General features: G+C 48.0%; 8 protein-coding genes across 8 annotated transcripts; 3 read left to right on the top strand and 5 right to left on the bottom strand.

Moving 5' to 3' along the window:
* Positions 1–1,893: 1,893 nt before the first annotated feature.
* AO090009000668 (amphiphysin-like protein RVS161) lies at positions 1,894–3,016 on the top strand (the record flags this gene model as incomplete). The annotated part of the gene is made up of 6 exons (XM_001817035.3): positions 1,894–1,906; positions 1,980–2,030; positions 2,126–2,171; positions 2,228–2,301; positions 2,360–2,507; positions 2,563–3,016. 6 exons carry the CDS (start codon positions 1,894–1,896, stop codon positions 3,014–3,016), a joined length of 786 nt encoding a protein of 261 aa, XP_001817087.1.
* A 402-nt stretch (positions 3,017–3,418) lies between these two features.
* Positions 3,419–4,192, bottom strand: AO090009000669 (aminoacyl-tRNA hydrolase; the record flags this gene model as incomplete). The annotated part of the gene is made up of 1 exon (XM_001817036.1): positions 3,419–4,192. One exon carries the CDS (start codon positions 4,190–4,192, stop codon positions 3,419–3,421), a length of 774 nt encoding a protein of 257 aa, XP_001817088.1.
* A 1,559-nt stretch (positions 4,193–5,751) lies between these two features.
* Positions 5,752–6,387, top strand: AO090009000670 (uncharacterized protein; the record flags this gene model as incomplete). The annotated part of the gene is made up of 2 exons (XM_023236272.1): positions 5,752–6,230; positions 6,288–6,387. The coding sequence occupies 2 exons, from the start codon at positions 5,752–5,754 to the stop codon at positions 6,385–6,387; spliced, it is 579 nt and encodes a 192-aa protein (XP_023088752.1).
* A 77-nt stretch (positions 6,388–6,464) lies between these two features.
* On the bottom strand, positions 6,465–7,063 carry AO090009000671 (uncharacterized protein; the record flags this gene model as incomplete). Its single annotated transcript, XM_023236278.1, has 3 exons — positions 6,465–6,581; positions 6,606–6,631; positions 6,706–7,063. 3 exons carry the CDS (start codon positions 7,061–7,063, stop codon positions 6,465–6,467), a joined length of 501 nt encoding a protein of 166 aa, XP_023088753.1.
* A 2,053-nt stretch (positions 7,064–9,116) lies between these two features.
* On the bottom strand, positions 9,117–11,148 carry AO090009000672 (glycine--tRNA ligase; the record flags this gene model as incomplete). The annotated part of the gene is made up of 2 exons (XM_001817039.3): positions 9,117–9,500; positions 9,562–11,148. 2 exons carry the CDS (start codon positions 11,146–11,148, stop codon positions 9,117–9,119), a joined length of 1,971 nt encoding a protein of 656 aa, XP_001817091.3.
* Positions 11,149–11,654: 506 nt separating this feature from the next.
* On the top strand, positions 11,655–13,181 carry AO090009000673 (rRNA-binding ribosome biosynthesis protein RPF1; the record flags this gene model as incomplete). Its single annotated transcript, XM_001817040.3, has 4 exons — positions 11,655–12,293; positions 12,400–12,833; positions 12,897–13,007; positions 13,067–13,181. 4 exons carry the CDS (start codon positions 11,655–11,657, stop codon positions 13,179–13,181), a joined length of 1,299 nt encoding a protein of 432 aa, XP_001817092.1.
* Positions 13,182–13,919: 738 nt separating this feature from the next.
* On the bottom strand, positions 13,920–16,607 carry AO090009000674 (serine/threonine protein kinase CLA4; the record flags this gene model as incomplete). The annotated part of the gene is made up of 3 exons (XM_001817041.1): positions 13,920–14,332; positions 14,388–14,487; positions 14,556–16,607. 3 exons carry the CDS (start codon positions 16,605–16,607, stop codon positions 13,920–13,922), a joined length of 2,565 nt encoding a protein of 854 aa, XP_001817093.1.
* Positions 16,608–18,619: 2,012 nt separating this feature from the next.
* On the bottom strand, positions 18,620–20,112 carry AO090009000675 (NADH kinase POS5; the record flags this gene model as incomplete). Its single annotated transcript, XM_023236300.1, has 2 exons — positions 18,620–19,860; positions 19,959–20,112. The coding sequence occupies 2 exons, from the start codon at positions 20,110–20,112 to the stop codon at positions 18,620–18,622; spliced, it is 1,395 nt and encodes a 464-aa protein (XP_023088754.1).
* Between the last annotated feature and the right edge of the window lie 185 nt (positions 20,113–20,297).

Consider the following 20,297-nt stretch of genomic DNA (forward strand, 5'->3'; position numbering starts at 1 on the left):
TTCCATTGATAGACAGTCACGATGTACTACTGTACATGTACATGTTCTTGGCAGTGAAATAATGTCTTCCCTGAGCTAGCTTCATCTGCATGTCAGACAATTACATATCACTTTGGGTACATTTTTAATTTTATTTTTATTTTCTTCTCTCTCTCTCTCTCTGTGGTGAGTGGCTATGTACGATATATCTTGATGTTATTCTGTCCCGTACATTGATTTAATTACCCCGCTCCTTGGTCGAGTTAGAAGCCGGTAGATTCAAACGTCCTAAACATACAACTTCTATAGCCAGCTGCACAGTTTGCATTTATGGTTATACCCCCCTGCCTATACCCCTACAGAATTACAGCACCACGAAGTCACTGATTTTCAATGTGGGGTACCCAACTTGAATACATTCCTAAGAGCAAAAACCCTCACATCTCCCTTTCACAAACCGCGGTTGTAGTTTCTGCCTAGTACCCTGACCTAGTTTGTGCAAGGTTATCAGCGTCTAGCCATTTGAAATTGACGATGGTCCTAGGCCAAGGTTGCTTGGCGCTTCGTGCAGACCTCAAAAGTGCGGCAAGTTACTCAATAAGAAAGTACCACACATGATTTTCTAGTTGTGTGAAATTCGAATTGGTCTTTCTTGGCGCCTAGTCCTTTTTGCTTTTCCCTTGCATTGGAATTCCTTGGCATCATGCCCTAATACATGTATGTATATCGAGATGGGTTATGCTCGTGTGGTGGTAGCAGGCAGCATGATTCTCAGGGATTCCAGGATCCACATATGAAGGGCGTGGTCAGGAATGGTTGCATGTGGGAACCAAATACCAGTAGTACTATTTCACGGAGTCAGCGATGCGAGGCTAGACTCATGTTACTTGTTTGGTTCGGAAGAGCATCTCAGCTTGCAGATCCATCTGACCAAGGCTTGGCCACTCATTTAGGGCTTGGTCAAAGTCACAGTTACATGGTGGCATAGGAAGTGAGTGCTCTTCGGACGCGGTAGTCGTATAAGCTGAGCGTAGTGTAGGATTCTCAACTAGATTTATATTCTGTCATCCTCATCCCTTGCGGTTCTATCTGGTTGCTATATGTTGGACTCTTTCTTAAAATCGAACTAATCGATATCCATCTTCTTATCCATGAGTGCACAAAGTTGAAGGGGAATGTTATACTTATACTCAATGTATCACAAGTAAATCCTAGATCCAAAGCGCAAATCGTTCTACTGAGTGTCGTATTGAGCAACAGTCCATTTTAAGAAAAAGAGAAATTTCTCTGACGTTGTGCAAGATCGTGATCATTAAGTAGTAACTTGGAGGGCTTATAGTACACTGCCTTCAAAGTTGCCACTGGTTGAAGTACTGTGTTAGATCAAGCACTAAGCAGATGTCAGTCCTGATATCGAACCTAAAGCGAGTGCTCCATCGACTTGGACTAGAAGAGGAGATCGAATTGACATCACCATCATTATTATGTATTGGGAGCCAAGTTCAATACATGACGTAAGACGAGACAGCGGATAGGGATTCATGACCGTATTGTATATTACCATGTGTAATTATCTATACAATACTGTTCTTCCATAGGGCTGGAGAAAACGTCTCCCTGTATGAATGTACAGTACGTGCATACGTAGTAGATACAACATACACAGCCACACATAGCCACATTCGAGAGAATCTCCCCCAAAGTCCCGCATTGGGACCTGATCCAGCCCTGTGACGGTCACCCATTGTCTTTTCGAACATTCAACTATCGTCAACTGATATTCTGCCAGACAATCCAGGCATTCTCTTGTCGCCTACATTACCTGCACATATCCTATCAAATATCCTCAACCGCCATCACTTGTTTCATTGCCTACAGTAGTACTCCGTCGGTTCTGCCTGCTTAGCCGTCATCATGTCCTGGGCAGGTGCGCAAAGCTCCTTGGCCCCTTATCTCTACATATGCCAGATTAAGGGCTGATATGCAGTTGTGAGTCTTAGGGTTCAAGAAAAATGTCAACCGTGCTACCACCCAAGTCATGATGAAGACGGGTATGTACATCATTATATAGCCCCGCGGCTCGAGACGACCAAGTGACTGTTGCTGTGAGCGGTAGTCAGTCGCTGATACATTATAACCTGTACAGGTCATGTGGAGAGGACAAACGATCGTGACTATGAAATCGAAGAACGGTAATGGCATCGAGGGATTTGGCATAAGCTAAGCCAGTCACTGATGGGATCCATAGGCGATACCGGACCATGGAGGCCGCTGCCAACCGTCTACAAAAAGAGGCTAAAGGCTATCTCGATTCATTACGAGGTGGGTCTTTTTTACTCGTTCAACTGGGAGCGAAATGCTAAGCCCTTGGTTGTGGCAGCAATGACTGCCTCTCAGATGCGTATTGCGGAGACAATTGATGCTTTCTACGGTGATGCTGGAACGCGCGATGGTGTGAGCAGAAGCTATAAACAAGCAGTGGAAGATCTTGATGCCGAGACGATAAAAGCCTTGGATGGGCCATACAGGTGTGTGACATTCTGGAATTGGAGATTCCATGGCTATCGCTAACTGGCTTATTAGAACTACCGTTCTCGAACCGATTTCGCGCTTTTGCGCTTACTTTCCCGACATCAATGAGTGCATCAAGAAACGCAATCACAAGTTACTCGACTACGACTCTATGCGAGCCAAGGTGAAGAAGTTAGTCGAGAAGCCAGACAAGGACGCCACCAAACTTCCCAGAGCGGAGCGCGAAACCGAAATTGCTAAGCAAGCATACGAACAGTTGAATGAACAACTTTTCACCGAACTCCCGCAACTCATTGACCTGCGTGTACCATATCTGGATCCTAGCTTTGAGGCTTTGGTCAAGATTCAACTGCGTTTCTGCGCAGAGGCATACTCTCGCATGGCACAAGTGCAACAATACCTTGACGCGGAAACGAGAGATCAGTATGCTCGGGGCGATTTGGATAACAGGGTAGAAGAAGTATTGCAGGAGATTCGTGATCTGAGTATAGCGGGAACGGTTTGATCTTAGGAATTATCTGTATCATTGCTGGCCTGTTTGTTATTTGCTCTGCAGAATTGTTGCTGTCGAGGTTTATCTACTATCTTGCTTGTGCAAGGGTCTCTAGGCCCGGGGAGTCATTACATATAATAAAAACTCTACTTGTCTAGTAGGATAAGAGAGGGAGAGTGAGTATAGTAGCTAAAAGCAGGTACGCCCAAGTCCTGATGGTAATGGCTCCGAAGTATGGAATGGTGTGGCATATAGACAAGCAAACAAACCTCTTCACTGGATTTTCAGACTTCGCTGGTGCAATTTGTGTCTTAACGTGCTGGTCTTGGGTATCTGTCTATATGATTCTATTTATCTGTACAATATTTTAGCTTCAGCGATAGCTGTATAGCTCGCCACAGTTATTCACGAATATCACAGCGCGCTGCCATCACGATATATTTCATCTGCTAGAATGTCCAACACAGGTCCAGCTGCGGCACGTACTGCTGCCAACTCAATGGCATTCATTTCCGTGAGAACATAGTCTGCAACATCGCCCCGATTCCGGGTGGATGGACGACCAATCCCGACACCTATTCGCAATACAGAAAGACCTTCATGCGAGCGGGTTTCGCCAGGCCTTGTACGCGGTGGGTGCAAGCCTTTCCCCCGTAGACTCTCCATAATGCTGGTCAACCCCCGATGGCCGCGCAAACTGGCCGTTTCAGGTCCGCCCCGTTTCACTCTAACTTTCCCCAAGGGCGCCTCCAGCTCATCGTGGAGGATGACCAGGGTGGGAGCTAAAATTTTCAGCGACTGAGGGTCGGTGCCACGATGCTGCCATTCGTGGTTCTCAGGATCTGCGACCTCAGTTGTCTCAGAGAGCGCCACATTTCCCTGCATGATCACCTTTTCCAATACCTCGGTCTGTGTCGTAGATATCCAGTTTTTTAGTTGTCGGACAAGCTTCGGACCCGACTCGTTCATATACGATGGGCTATACCATGTTCGATAGAACAGCGGCCCGGTAGATGGCTGGTGCTTGGTGGATATCAAGGGAAACCTGTTGGGTAAAAGAGGTATCAAGGCATCAAGGAGGATATGTCCGGCGCTGTGACGAGTCTGGCGGTAAGGACGGGGATTTCCGATTGATGCGATGAAGAGAAATCGGTGCGGGGTTTTTACTAGAGATATGTGGGTTGCCATCGAAGATGGTTTGTCTTGTTGGAACTGTAATAAGATATGGATAGATATGGCTCCTGCTTCTCTTCATTAAAATGTGTTGGGTGTTGCCTCTCTAGGGTCCGATGTGAGAACCAGGTATGAAAGGGATAATGAACCTGTTAAGAGGACGGAATCAGTACACCATCAGAGAACGTAGGTGTACAATTGAAAAGGAAAAGTGTCCATGGGATGTCGTTTTTTTGTTTGATAGGTAAAAATTGCACAAAAAATTGTTCTCGTTGCGGGAGATCGTCCCTAGGTGGTTAATTACAATTTTATTTTCAAAAAGTTGGTTTCTATCGTCACCAATCCATGTATTGAAAGAGGATACAGTACAGTTTTAGAGGTATTGTACGTATTCATTGTCACTGGTTTCTGTAACACCCGGTTTGATGTACCACATACGGAAACTGGATTTGGTCTCCAAGAGACCCAACTCTGAGCCAACATTTTCTGGTTGAAATGATATCTGCTATAACCATCTATCTGTCTAGACATTCTCACCACTGTAGGCCTAGTGCGGCGCGTCTGAATGTTATAGTATCTATTAATTTGGGTATGACTCATCTGTACTTGAAAGCCAGATCGTCTATCAACCCATCTATAACTCGATGAAGGGAAACAAGGCAATCGTTGATTGGACTGCGAACAATATCACGCATATCTTTCTACGTGATCAGGTCTTTGCTGCCTACCTCTACACACAAATATAGTACGGATCAGCATTGGCAACCTGTCAGAACCAATCTCCGGTCTGAGGTTGCAACCGCCGACCTAGTCCTGTCAGTAACTAGATTCTTCTATCCTTTTCGTTTATTCACTTACCTTGTCGTGGTAGGATATGCTGCCTGTCTTGCAGGGTTTAAACCTCCGTCTATATTTTCCAGTCAGGTTACGCTCAAATAGCGTATCGAATCTTATGGGGCCTGGTAGATTTTCGCCTCGTGAGCCAGACAGCGTATTGTTCATCTCGCACGTGTCAGTGAAACTGTTCAATAGAATCGACACCCAACTGCCACAGCTGTTACGCGCAACACCGGTCATTCGCTTCTAATCTGATCTCCTTTAAACCGGCCATAACTTTGAACCTTGTGCCTTGATACTGCCAGGGCATTGGCATGTCTTTTGGCTGCTAGTGATGCTTGCCTGATCCTGTATCGACTACAAACGCCCACGCATCACCATCTACTTCCCTGCGCCCTGTGTCCAAAATCGAGCTCTGTCATGTCATCAAATGGAATAGCTACCCCGCTCGAGCATAGCGTTACCACAAGTCAAGAAGGGCGAGAATGAACGGCCAAGTGTGCCTCCGTCGGTGTGGGATATATCTAAAGAGCAAATGGAGACTGATGGGCTCTGACGGAAATATTTCAATATGGGCACTCTCTAAGCCTAGCTCGATTAGAGCTGACCACGGCAGGAGATATACAACGTCCCTCGACGCACGGAATTCGTAACGGAGAACAACAGGCAATACTGTAATAAAACCTACTCTATGCAATAACGTAGCCGAGCAAACCCATTTGAACATCGTCCATCAGATGTGTCTCTTTACGTTTGTCGGTAATCCAACCTCCGTCATCTTGGCCAAGGAAACACCACAGATTCGTCATTTCAAGATCGGACCGTTGACTGGGCGATTCAACTCGGAGTTATACCTACATCCCAATGCCATACGCATTGCTTCCGACATTGGGATGTTCGACCATGGTCTCGGGAATCTTGATCTCCCGAACGTCCCCTTTCAGCTGGGTGAAACATTTGACCTCATCCATATACGTGGCCTTGTCGGCATTCGCAGGGCATTCGACAACTGGGAATTCATCTATGAACAAGCATTCGAACAACTTTCACTGAGGGGTCCATTCACAGACACAGATCCTGAGGGCGGCACTGTGACATACCCTAATTCTGACGCGTATGTCGGGATTTTCTCGTCCGTTTTACACTCTATCGCCGAAGAGGCTGGATACCTGCACGATCTGAGCCACCTGCAACCCGGTGTGCTTCGTGCGGCAGGGTTTGTGGATATTCACATCCTGTAACGCACAACACTAATCGACCTATTGGCCCAAAGATCCTCGTCAAAAGACGTTAGGCGAAATGGTCCTGATCGCTGCCTTGGAAAAGCCGGAATATTATACCCTGTGGAGCTCTTGATGATTAGAAGTCTCTGATTTAAGGGACCCGTCTATTGGAATAGTCGCAGCACATATTTTTGTGTCCTTTCTTTCTAATTTGTTAACATAGGTGGCTAGTTGGCCGCAGATGAACCGTGCAATCGTAGACGAAATGTCACATCAAAATCATTACCTGGAGACTCAAATGGCAATTTCTCTTTTCTTCTCCTTTCCCCCTCCTTTTGTCGGTTCTGTAGAGCTTCCAGGCTACATACCCAGCCTTGACAGTACCTGCTGTGTACTTGAATAAAAAAAGCAAAAATAAATAAAGGCCAAAAGTAACGTTTTAGGTTGAATGATCATCGAAAAGAACACCCTGAAGAATTGCTTCGCCTTCGTCTTGACGCCAGTGGCCTGCATCTGTCAACTGTTGTTTCCACATAATCTGATCTCTCTCGGTGAGGTCCTCCCAGCGGCGGAGGACCCCGTCAGGTGCGTTATGATATGCCCTGTTCGTAGACTCAATGAGGATCTCGTCCGTATCACGGTTGCGACGGACAACAATGGAGGTATGTGATAGAGGGGCAGCGGAAGTGGATGGGTCGTCCGCTGCAAGATCGGTATCGAGGATTGATTCGATCGCATCTGCTGCTTCACGGGCATGAAGGAGATCACGTAGGGAGCGGTGATGTAGGGTGGGAACTGGCGACGAGAGTGTTGAGTGCATTGACATAGTGACTGATGGAACTGCTAATGGATGTGGCACAGGTTGATGATATGGACGGGCGACGGCGGCACGAATATCGGGTGGGAGCCATTCGGTAGCCCCCAGATACGGAGGCATAACACCCCTAATCTCAGTGAAAGCCTGGAGGAGGAAGCAGACAATGAAGATAGATAACAAAGCAGTCAGCCCACTGGTGAAGTTAGCCCAAGCATCCGAATCTCCCGGCATGACTAGCACGTAGCGCGGTGAGCGACTGGAGGGCGGCGATGGAGCCAGAGGGAGCGTGTGTACGACGACGGTATTGCCCATACTGACAGAGGCAAGCTTGACATATTGTGGTGGCGTCTCAGGCCTAACGGGCTTCGGTGGAGGAATGAAAGAAGAGAAGCATATCTTTGTCATGGAGAATGGATGGACGTCGTGGAGGGTAGTGTAGGCTCGTAGCTTTCCGTAACCTCCTCTTCTAGGATCGTACTCGAGCGTCAGGACCTCGATAGATTGATCACTCCCCGAAACGGCAATGATGGTTTGTTCCTGGTTCTCGAGGTTTGAACCCAGATTGCACACGTCCAGGCCAAGTCCAATTTTGATTGTTTTGCGGAGCTTCTTACGCCGGATGATGGTTGCAGATGACTTTGATCCCGGTGATAGTCTTTGCGGTAAATTGAGAAGCACGAGCTCGCAGCCTTTACGGTCTGGTACATTCCGAAGCAGCAGCAACATTGTGGGGGATAGGAAGCGCAGGGCTCGAAATTTGGGTCTGGGTCCAGTTGCTGCTTCAGACAAAGGCGTGCTATATATGCAATGTACATCAGGTGATGCATTAGACCTCGTTGAGGCTGAGACCTGACAGGTGAACACGTCAGTGCCATTGGTATAGGCAACCTGGAATTTGTCATCGTCCAAATCTGTAATATCTACATCCTCAGCTTCCTCATCACTACCCAATAGAATCCTTCCCAGGATATCCGATGTACTGGGTGCAGGAGTAACATGAAAAAGGACGATCTCTCCTGAAGGAGCCAGCCCAGTCGCAACCGCCGCTATACGCGGAGACTCGGCGTCCTTCCACGGCGAGAGTCGCAATACCCTTTGGTATGTGTCCGGACCGCCGGCCTTCTCTGTTCCTTTGGTACGGAATAAGGATGTACGAGATAATGCGGTGGTCTTCTGGGGAACTTGGTTGTTGGTTTCTCTATGCGCTTCCCGAGTTGCGATTTCTTCGGTCGAGTTATCGGTAAAGGATCTTTTTCGTGGGGGGTAGTCAATCTTGAAAGATCTTAGATGTTGGTTATTGCCACGCTTTTGCTCAGCTACGGAGCTGTTAATACCAGCGAAGGCGATAATATAGTCATCGCTTGCACGCGCTGTTGCCAATGAGGTGACCGAGTCTTCATCGCGTGAGAGTTCGATATCGACTACCTCGGAGATCTCGTTGCGTTTGGATGTGTCCAAGAGTGCCTGTTATTGTGCCTCGAGTATTAGAGCACTGACAAGTATCAAAAGACCTGGGATTTAAGATATGGTGACAGAGCAATCTCGAATTATTGTGTCAGAAGGGATAGGGTGGCACTTGCAATTTTGTTCCCAACGCCACTACGCCCTTCGCCGCCTCCGCCTGCGACAATAAGAAAGCCATGATTGCGCGGATCGAAATCGGCAGCGAAGAGAGGACAGGATAGGGCCAACTTGGCCGAAGGGACAAGGGGCGCCATTATCAGGACGGACTATTCGTCCTAGACAAGGGAAGAGTTGAATGTGTATTCAGTAACAGGGGAAGGAGTCGGAAGTTACAGGCCAAGTAAGCTTCCGATGACATCGGCGTTTGTTCACGTTCCGCCCCGGAGTTAATTAAATTCAACCCATACGTCTTGGCAGATAAGGACTCCTCCAAGGTTAAACCTTACAATATTTAGATAAGAATCACTTTTTATTCTGGAATGGAATCGAGAAGTAAAGGATGAAATCCTAAGTAGAAATCATAATCATACTTTCTGCCGGATATCTGCAAAGGTCTCGAACACTCTTCACCTCTTTTCTAATGCGGTTGTAATGTAATCTAATCAACTTCTTGTCCAGTGAACTCAGGCAGTCGCTTGCGAATGTCTTCCCATGTCTCATCGCCTTCCACCAAGGACTTGAGAGCCTGCAAAATCTCATCCTCGCTAGCACGGACTTGCTTAGTTGAGTCACGATCACGCAGGGTGAAAGTGTTGTCTTTCACCGACTGGAAATCAACAGTGATACCAAACGGCGTGCCAAGTTCGTCATTGCGTGCGTACCGCTTTCCAATGCTAGCCGAGGAATCGTCAACCCGGTTGGAGATGCCCATGCGCCGCATCTTCATCATCAGACGATGTGACAGAGGACGGAAAGAGGCATGGTTCGAGAGAGGGACAATGAGAACCTTGGTAGGAGCAATTGCTGGAGGGAAGGACAAGACCTATAACACAGATGTTAGTGGGGGCCAATTTAACGTGCTACTGTGAAGGACAAGTACTTACACCACGCGCTTCGTCTCCCTCTCGGGACCAGTACACGTGTTCGAGGGTACTGTACAGGATGCGGCCAATGCCAAACGATGGCTCAATGACGTTGGGCGTGTATTCACGGACATTCTCTACCCTTGTCCGCTTCTCGATCTTGATCAATTCCTTATCGAGCTCAACTTTGCCTGAGCTGACGCCCTCCACATCCACCTCGATCTTGCCTTGCTGCTCCAGATCGAGAGCCAACTTCTCCCGGAGTTCCTGGGAGAGAGCCTCGACAGCGGCTGCAACAGTCTTGCCGTCCTTCTTGAAGCGAGGGCCGAACTTCTTCTTGTCTAAGTCGACCTGCCATTCTTCAATTTTGAGGGGTTCGGCGCGAGGCTCACGGACAACAAGAGGAGCTCCGGTCTTGTTCTTGTGCACAGTTAAGTCATAAGCACTGCGGTCGGCGCAACCAACACATTCAATCCATCCATAGCTGGTCTGCAGCTCAGCATCCCAGCAGTCAGCAGCGTAGTGAGCCATTTCATTAGCCATGTGTTGACGGAATCGGAGCTTCGCTGGGTCCACACCCAACTTGAGGAGGAAGAGCTGAATGCGGGCAAGGAAGTAACCAAGAGTTTCGTTGTCAACCAGACCGGATTCAATAGCTTTGCCGATGGTCATCTTCGTGGTTTGTGTGCTTCCAGACAGCTGCACATCACGGCTAAGCAAGGAAAGTTCTATATCTTTCATTTCTTCAAAGCGAGAATGCTTTTTGCCGCCCTCCGGGTCTACGTAGTGTTCAATCTCGGCCATGAGGAACTCGCGCACTCGCAGCAGGCCGGCACGGGGCGAGATCTCGTTCCGGAACGACTTGCCAATGGAGGCCGACGCGAAGGGCATTGACTGCTGGTTGAAGTCCAACAGCTTCTGGAAATTCAGGAACTGTCCCTGAGCGGTTTCAGGACGGAGGTAGCCAGGCATATTGCTGCTAGGACCGATTGAAGTCTGGAACATTAGGTTGAACGCAACGGGAGGAAGAAGATTGCCATCGGTCGTCGGATTTCTGATATCGTACTTGGTGATGATTTGTTCCAGCTCCGGGCCGTCGTAGTTGTCAATTTGCGCTAAAGTTTCCTCATACTCCTTGACAACAGCATCGTCTAATCGGACAGCCTTGGTCTCCTTAGCCTTTTTCTTCTTCTTGGCCTCCTTCTCTTCGTCCACGACAACCTTCTGGCCACGCGCTTCCTTGTCGCCTTTCAAGCGAGCCTCAAGAACTTCTTCTACTAGGTGATCCGCACGAAAGATCTCGCCGGTTTTGGGGTCCTTGCACATCCAGTCGGCAAATTTCTCGACGTGTCCGCTAGTTTTAAGAATCTCGTGCGGGGTCAGCATAGTGCAGTCAACCTCCAGCATGTCCTCCTCGAGCACGAAATGCTTCCGCCACAAATCGACAATATTATTTATAAGAGCACAACCAGGTGGGCCGTAGTCATATAGACCAGATACCCCTCCATAGATCTCGAAGGAGGGGGTGTAAAAAAGACGGCGGCGGAGCATCGACTCCAAGACCGTGCGGTCGACGACCTGACCGGTCTTGGTATTAACGGTCGCCATGGCGGTGTTCTTTTTTTTAGAAACCTGGGCGGCTCGAAAGGTGACGGGGGAGAGGGAAAAGAATCGCGTGCCTATGGCGGGGTTCCAACGAGGAAATTGGAATTGGCGGCGGGGAAGAGGAAAGAGTCGAGTGAACGAAGAAGCCAATTGAGTCATCCACGTGAGCCGCACCGGTCGCAGTGGAACACCACACGGTTGAATGGAAGCAGAATTAAAGTATAAGATGATATAAGAAGGGAGAAAAACAACAAAAGCGACTGGAATTTCGTCGCGAGAGAAGCAATAGTAATAAACAAGCTAAAGGATTGGACTGAGATTATATCCTTTCCCCTTTCAAATCAGTCATCAAAAAAGCCTTAATTAATCTCCCTAATCTCCTTCGAGTCGATCTTCTACCGCCGGCGAAACATTTCTCCGCCAAATTTTATCTCAAAACTACATCCATGGCTTCTCATGTCCATTTCTAAAGAGCGCCTCTGGGATTCCCGGTTTATCCCTGTTCCAATATGGTTTCCAGAAAGTCGCAGGCGAAGCCTCCTCCAAGCGCTAATCTAGATGTGAAACCCGCCAATAAACTCAGGCGTCAACTCCTCCATATCAAGCGGAAGCGGCTCAAAGACTCCACCCGACGAGCAGAACGGTATAGGATTAAAAAGGAAGAAGCAAAGAACCCAAAGCTCAAGCAGGAGCGCTTAAAGCGGAATGTTCCGCTCACTATCGATCGCAAGCGGGTCTGGGATGATGCCAATAGCGATGTCGAAGACGGTCTGGGATTGAGTGTCGATGTTGAGCGCATCAAGAAACAAAAGCAAGAAGAGCAGGAGGGATGGAACAAGCCATTAGAGCATCCTGATGACCAAGATGATTCTGATGACCAAGATGAGGTCGACAGCATGCTAGCCAGTAGCGACGATGACGATGACGACGACGATGATGAAGGAGACAACGACAACAATAACGCCGAGAGGTCTCGGAGGTCCAGGAGATCATCTCTCCCGTCTGCAACAGAGCGTGCAACAAGCCCGACTCAGTCGACCAAGAGCACAAACCTTAGCCTGGCTCCGGAGGCCCTGGCAACCAAGTTCCCATCGTTGTTCCCGTCTGAAACACCACCGACACCCAAGATTCTCATCACAACTTCCCTGGTAAGTTCATATATTCGCTGTTACAACCCAGGTGCAACACTCTCCATTAAGCATGCGTGAGTGTTGTAATAGTGTATATTGAGCATCCACGTTAATTTATTAGCAGAACTCAACCCTTCATAACGAAGCCAAAGCTCTCACAGACCTTTTTCCTAATAGCCAGTATATCCGTCGTACAGCGCACCGTTATTCCCACAAATTTTCATTGAAAGAAATAGCAACATTCGCAGCAAATCGCAATTACACTGCTGTTTTAGTCCTTCAGGAAGATTCCAAACGACCGTCCGGCCTCGATGTGATCCACCTACCCAAGGGTCCCATGTTCCATTTTACTATTAGCAACTGGGTAGATGGCAAAAGGATCCCTGGGCATGGCGTGGGCACTGAGCATTGGCCTGAATTGATTTTGAATAACTTTCGCACGCCTCTTGGAATCGTAACGGGTGCTATTTTCCGCTCATTATTCCCACCGCAGCCTGACATTGAGGGGCGCCAGGTTGTGACGTTACACAACCAGCGTGACTATATCTTCGTCCGCAGGTAAGTTGCTCTTGTTACTCTGGTTTAGGCTTAGAGGATGTTGGGATTTGACTGTCGCTGCAGGCATCGGTACATCTTCCGGGAGAAACGAGAGACAGAAAAAAGCGTAATTGACGCAGACGGCAAGGAGATGAAAGGGGCCGAAGGAATAAGGGCAGGCCTTCAGGAATTAGGGTGGGTGATTCTGTTATTATTATTTCCCTCTTGATAGATACTAATAAATCGTCGAACAGTCCTCGGTTTACCCTGAAGTTACGAAGAATCGACAAGGGTATTCAAAGGGCGAGTGGCCAGGAATGGGAATGGAAGGCTGGAATGGAGAAGCAGAGGACAAAGTTCCAGCTATGATAGCTTTAATGCCAATTACATCCTATGTTGATCGGAGTTAGGGATAGATAAAAAAAAAGGAGACAACGAATGGGCTTTATCGGGTATATTTGTGTGTAGATATTAATTATACTTTGGATGCCAGGTTTTCATATGTCCGCCAAATGTTGTCCCGTATGCTATCCAATACATTCATTAATAATAAACTCTCAATGGTGACCAAGACACCCAGCCAATTGCCAATTACTCAACGATATAGCGGGCTCATTGCTCTATCTCTATGAACCAAATTTAACCATTCTGACATCTGATGAACATACAGAGTGGAGGTTTAGATAATTGTAGTCCTCCCCGGGCACTCAACCTGGAAGGACCATGATTATCATCGGACGTTGCTTGTTCTATCTCGCCGGAAGGCGTGCATAAGCGAAAGTAGCTAGGTCAGAACAACACAACAGATGTAGAATAGATTAATCACGGCAGTAGAAGCTGTGGCAAACAAAGATTGAAACACCAAACATAACGCCGTATTATCCATGCCAAGTCCGAAAGACATAGCCTTATAATTTGGATATCACACAAGAAAAAGATGATTGTAATGCAAGTCATAAGCGAACAGATATCATCCGGGGGCACGTAAATGGGACCCATATGTGCGTGAGACAAGATCTAATGTAAATCGTAAAAGGTATAACATGGAAGGGGAGTAAAGCCCGTCTCAGTTTTGCGTTATCACCACAGGATGCAATATCCAGCACATCACTGTCCGTTGTTCTTCTTCCAACGGAGCAACTCCGCAAGACTAGGGAGACTACAGCCAGACTTGAGGAATTCGTGAGCTAGCAGTTCTTCCGCAGTGGCGCGACTGCGGACGTCGACACACAGACACTGGCTGAGGAAGGATTTGAGTTCCTTGCTCAACTTTTCGGGCTTCTTTAGACGGGGGGTGCCATTGGTGGCAATAAGATAGAGAGCTTTAAGCGGTTCCTCGTTCAGGTAGGGGGGCTCTGACTCAATCATCTCGATAGCCATAATTCCTAGTGACCAGCAGTCGACCTTAGGTCCATATTCCTTCTGTTTGACAACTTCTGGGGCCATCCAGTATGGTGTCCCAACCATCGTTGCACGCTTGCTCTTTGACTCAGTAAGTTTAGCACAGAATCCAAAGTCGGCTACAATCCTTTGTTAGCGTGATATTGGGTTGTTCGATAGATGTGGGTTACTTACTAATCTTTACATGACCAGCGCGGTCAAGAAGGACATTATCACTCTTGATATCACGGTGGATAATATTTTGGCTATGTAGGTGTGCCAGTCCTTTGCAAGTCTAGGGAGGTCATTAGTATAATCCATGTGTATTTTAATATCTCATCGCGCTGAGCAGCACCGACGTACCTCTGAGCAAATAGTAGCAATCTGATCTTCCTGGATTACAGGGTTGTTGTCAATGACATCTGTGAGAGCACCACCCTCCATGAATTCCATAACAACCCAAAGCTCATTGCTTTGCTCTTGAAGGAATGAGTCAAGAAAGTTAACAATATTGGCATGCTGGCTGTCTTTCATCACAATGATCTCGTTGACAATAAGCTCCTTTCGTGGCTGACTACGCAGATCCATTTGTTTGATTGCAACCTGAGTTCGAGGTCCATATTGGCGGTACAGTTCGCGGGCAACCGGAGAAACAGCATGTTCTTTAACACGGGCGACATACACAGATCCAGATGCACCTTGTCCAATCTTGCGTTGCTTACTGTAAGATTCGTTGGGATTGTCTTTAGAGACGACGGATCTAAGTCGATCCATGACTTCGTTCTCCGACATTGCTGACATGCGAACTTCCCTCTGCCGGGGCTCGGCTTTCTTAGTCAGGGCAGCTTCCGCTTGACGGACACCATCGGGAACGTTCTTATTAGTTGCTTGTTTGTTTGCAATATTCAGTGGCTTCACTGGCTGCACGGGAGCAGGAAGTTTGCTGGGTGGTGGGCCCTGAGCCTGCTGTTTGGTACCATTGTTCTGAGAGCGCGCCGCAGAGGACTGTGCTCGTGGATCATGTGCAGGGTAACGCGAGTTGGGAGAAGATTGGTCTGACCCTGGAGTGCGTGCAATTCCGGGGCCATTGGCTGAGCCGTACTCCCCTGGCCGTTGGCCCTGATTGGAGCTCGGAGGGGCTGGCGCTGGGCGCTGAGCCGTGAGCTGGCGTGCAGAGTCTTGTCGAGCCGAGCTAGGAGCCTGCGGGGCGGGACGGCTTGGTTTGTAGCGCTCGTTCATTGACGAATCAGCGCCATAGCCGCCAAGCTCCTGTTTAGCCAGAGGGACGCGAGTTTTTGGAAGTGAGGCGTTGTACGCTTCTTGATCGAGCCTGTTCTGCTCTTCTTCGCGTTGACGAGTACGGCGAGCCCCTTCCTCCATGCGTCGACGCTCCTGGTCCGCCATCTCCTTCATTCTCTCCAGCTGTTGCTGCTGTTCCAAAGCACGATCTGGGTCTGATTTGCTGTGCACCGGCGAGGGTGATGAACCAGCGGAGCGATTGGAGTGACCGCTGTCTAGGCGTTGGGATGGGGCTGGTGGTGGCGGTCTTGGAGGAGCAATAGAACTGCCAACCGTATTGCTGTTGTAAGGTTTTGGTTGCTGGCTTGACTGGGGAGAAGCTAATCCGGCATAATACTGTGGGTTTTGTTCGCGCATCTTTATATCGGAGTAAAACTCGAGAACTTCGATAACGGCTTGGGGGTTCTTCTTATAGTCTTCTTTGGTAATAGCCGACGCAGTCAGCAGCTTCTCCCACTCAGGCGGTAATCCCACAAAGGCGCCTGTTCGAGGGTCGAAACCGACGTGAACGCGGTGACTAAAATTGGTGGGATTGCTTACACCTCCCATTCCCGGGCAGCGCTCGTATATCTTGTCAATCCAGTCATAGATCTCGTCATCACTCTTGACCTCACAGGTAATGCTCTTGGTTGGCACGTCGCGTGTGATCAGGGCAGCCTTAGAGGTGGCATCTTTCGGATTGGCCAGACGAATAACTTCGAAGGCCATCCGAGTGTCTTCCGAACGGGAGACAGCGGTGACCGTTTGAAGCGGGATCGACAAGACTACCCTACCCGTCTCATTCTTCAAGAAGTCTAATCGAAACTCTCGAAGTATCAAATATCGCTGGTTCCAGGTAGCCAGAAATTTGTCTTCCTTGCAACGAACATACCCTTCCTTGATGACGGCTACCCCTCCCTGTCCCGACTGGTTGGTCTTTGTTTGTGTGAGAGACGGGGTGCTAGTATTCGGGAATAATGACAAGTTGGCAGACCCTGGCGTACCAGGGGAGTCTAGGCTCATTTGGCTGAAGGAGGCGACCGTATTCGAGGAGTTGGCAGGCAGGTTAAGCTTCGGACGCTCGGCTGGTGGGCGCGGTGCCGGCCCAGGATTCATGAATTGGTCGGGAGAGTACATACTGTGTTGCCGTCAGTTACCTTTCAAAGGTCCCAGTACCCCTTTGGATGTAAGAATAGGGACAAAGCCATCAGTATACACCGTAACAGATACACAAATGACTGCTAGGCAGTAGTGATAAAGAAAAGCAACACCGGCTTACTTTCCATAAGTTGAGATGAGAAGCGCGCGGGCTCCAGAGGTAGGTAACTTCTTGCGGGCACAGGGGTATCCGTTTATGGTTCGGTTATTTAGTTAATTACTGTATATTGTCAGAAATGAATGGAGTCCAACTTCTTAAAACAAGGCTGGCGCTTCAAGTCCCATGAGTTCCAAACCTAAAAGGTCTGGTGTGCAGCATCCGCGAATCCTACAGCAATAGGGGTCGATCCGCCAGCAAAACAGTGGGGTACACCTCAGTCGAGATGGGAGGAACATTGCCAGATAATTTCTTTTCTTCTTCTTCTTCTTCTTCTTCTTCTTCTTCTTCTTCTTCTTCTTCTTTTATTGATAGTTTGAATAAGAGGGGCCTTACCTGACAATATCCTTTGGCTATGGAGAACAGAAAGGGTCTCCTCGCACCAGCGAGTATGACGGAGGGCAAAGGTCTCGGGGTACTTTATAACCCTTCAGAACGCGGTGAGAAGACTCGACAATGCAGAAGCGACAATAAGAAGGGGCTTATGTTCACTGAGAAAATGAACTGCCCTGCAGGAAAACAGTGAAGAGAATAAGAACGTGCAATATTAACAATGCATAGGAAGGAAGATAAAAGCGTGGAAAAGAGAGGAAAACGAAGTAGCAGGCGAGGGACGGGAATCCAAGGAGAACGGGGAGAGGGGGGAGAGAAAGGAAAGGGAAATTGTAAATGAGGTTTCACTAACAGCGGGAACCCATCGCAAGTCAAGGGGCGCGGCACTTGTAAGTTGTCACAGGAAAAGCGCTCAGACTTCGAGAGCGGTGACGGTTGCAAAGAGCGCTCCAGGATCTAGTAAGTTATTGCTATCATACCGGTTCTACTTCGATATTTCAAGTACTCTCCTTTGCATTCGTGCTTTAATTGGATATTGAACATGATATACGGAGTAGGGATTCCTCATATTTGAAAGAATATATTTCTTACACTAGTACTTTATTTCTATCGCAGTCACATCACGTTCAGCGCCCTTAACAAACAGCCAAAGGGCCTGTAGGTCCTTCAGGTGTTTCAGGTACACACAAGGAAGATAATATCCATCGGATAGAGGATGCGTATCGAAGGTGAAACGACCACGTTCAATACCTTGACCTTAAGATTAAGTGAGGGTTGTACCAGCGGGGGAAATAAGGTACTTTTCCTTGACAAAAAGATAGGGTAGTCGTTATTGCTACCCAAATACGCTATAGGTGGACTGACGGTGTACTCCGTAGATCACATAAATAACGAGCCTGGACGAGAAACCCAGTGCCCTGATGAAAAAAAGACGACTACCATGTAGACTAAAATGTGACTGTTCTGAGCATGCTCAGCAATCTCACGGGGCTTGCCCCCAGTAGGCATTGAACCACTTTGATGAACAATCGTACACAGAAGATAACCTAAGCTGGGTCCTCACTAGAGCATCTACTAAAGTAGTATGTCTGTTAGAATATCCCGCCACCGTTGGATGTACCCTGTCGCTATCCCTTAAATCAATTACACCATTGTGTGTACTGTGTATTCCTGATCTTCAAAGATAGAACTTCGACCCACGGATTGTCGTTCCGTAGATCCAAGAGCTTGGGTGGTCCACTCGCCTGATACAAGCAACCTCCTTTTTTGTTTCTCTCTCTAAACTATAATCAATAGAAAACCGCCAAGTAAAGATTTCTCAACCATACGCATGACAATAGTACGTAGGTCATATAGACAGTCCAGGTAAAATAGAGATGGTCTGGTCACAAGTGAGACCGCCCGGAGAAGTCGTTCCCTGGCAGTAGATGGTTAGGTAAATAAACGCTTAAGAATAGTACCCATATAATAGATAGAATATAGATGATCCTCTGTCGGTTCATCATGGTTCTTCACCGAAGGGGTAGTTAAATTTGAGCAGCCCATTCAAACCGCCAACCCATCCGTCATGCGCTTCACCGCCCATAATTCTTCTCATCACACACGGCACTCCTCCTTGCCATTCATTTTTGCCATGTCGCATCTCCTCATTCCATACTCGGACCTCCATGCCAACTGCCATTCCCTGACCCATGTTAACCCCGTCAATACTCATCTCTAATTCACGGCCCCGATTCTTTTCACTCAGTTTCAGCGTAATCGGTGTGCTGGATGGTAGAACCAAAGGCCGGAAACTTAGACTCCGGGCACAGATCGGGGTTAGTAGAACCGAAGGCACCAAGGGATGCACAATACTGCCACCACTACTCAAGCTGTATGCGGTACTGCCCGTGGGCGTCGAGATGATGATCCCATCCGCCACTGCCTCAGTAAGGAATCGTCCTCCGACATAAACATCCACTACCGCAAGATGCGGCTCCTTGCCACGATGGAGGAGCACTTCGTTCAATACATATACTCCCTGGCTGCTCAGCGTACTCTGTATAGAAGTTGAACTTCGGTCTTGGTGAACAGGTCTCCCGTCAGTGGTGAAAAGCCCCACCTTTAAGCGGTTTCGCATCAAAATACGAGCTCCACGGCTCGAGCCCATTGATTTCCCACGAACCGACGACCATCCTGTAGGGCCTGCCTCAGAATCTGCTTGATAATCCGTCACAGTACACCTCGATGCCTCTAACATAGGAGCTCGATCCCCTACTCCCGCACCGGACATGTATACCTCACGAAATGCGCGTTTGTACTCCTCGAACTTCCATTCGCTTAAAAAACCCAGTGTACCCATGCTGAATGAAAGCACCGGGGGTACATTGTAACATGTAGCGAATAAGGAAGAAGCATGCAAAATAGTTCCATCCCCGCCAAGAGTAACCGTAAGGTCCGCCTTACTATGTAGCGCGGAGGCTAGCCTGCTCAATGGAGCTGAGTAGATAGGAAAAGAAAATTTTGAATGTACTTCTTCGGCAGTCTTCGGCTCTAGGATCAGGGCGATAGATGGATACGTAGATGTTACATGACTAGACAAAAAGCCGTCAGTTGTGCTCTCTAAGGTATCAAGACGGCTCCCGTACTTCGCAAATTCAATTAGTGATTCCGTTACTGTTGGCACGCAGTCCTTTTTCACAACAAAGACATTTCGAGGGGGTGCTGGCCATTGAAGAGAGAGGAGATCGCCCTCCCAAGATTCTGGGAAAGAAAAATTAGTAAGACATAGTCTACTGTCGTATTGTTTCTCGTTATCTAGAGAGGAAGAAGCAATTCTGTAGTTTTGTAGAGACGCACACCTTCGTATTTAGGTAGTAGACGTTGAGGTAACGTCTCTATATTTCTGATTTCCCTGCGGCAAAGAGAAGATGAAAAGGGTCGCCTCCATGGTGTGTACTTGTGTATGCTAATCCTAGACCGAAATGATTGCGTCCGAAGAATAGTCGCTTGCATATTGAGGAAAGAGTGAGTAGCTCAGAATAAGACCTTTCATGCAGATATTAGCGCTGTAAACGGCGGCTATTTTCATTGATCTAATATAAACTCACTTGTATTTTTTGCTCTTTCATCTTCCGAGCTTAACTTCTGTGGGACAACACTGATCTGAAGCATGGAATCGTTCCCTTGTCGAACCCTTG

The sequence above is a fragment of the Aspergillus oryzae genome, chromosome 1, assembly GCF_000184455.2.
Source record: "Aspergillus oryzae RIB40 DNA, chromosome 1".
NCBI lineage: Eukaryota > Fungi > Ascomycota > Eurotiomycetes > Eurotiales > Aspergillaceae > Aspergillus > Aspergillus oryzae.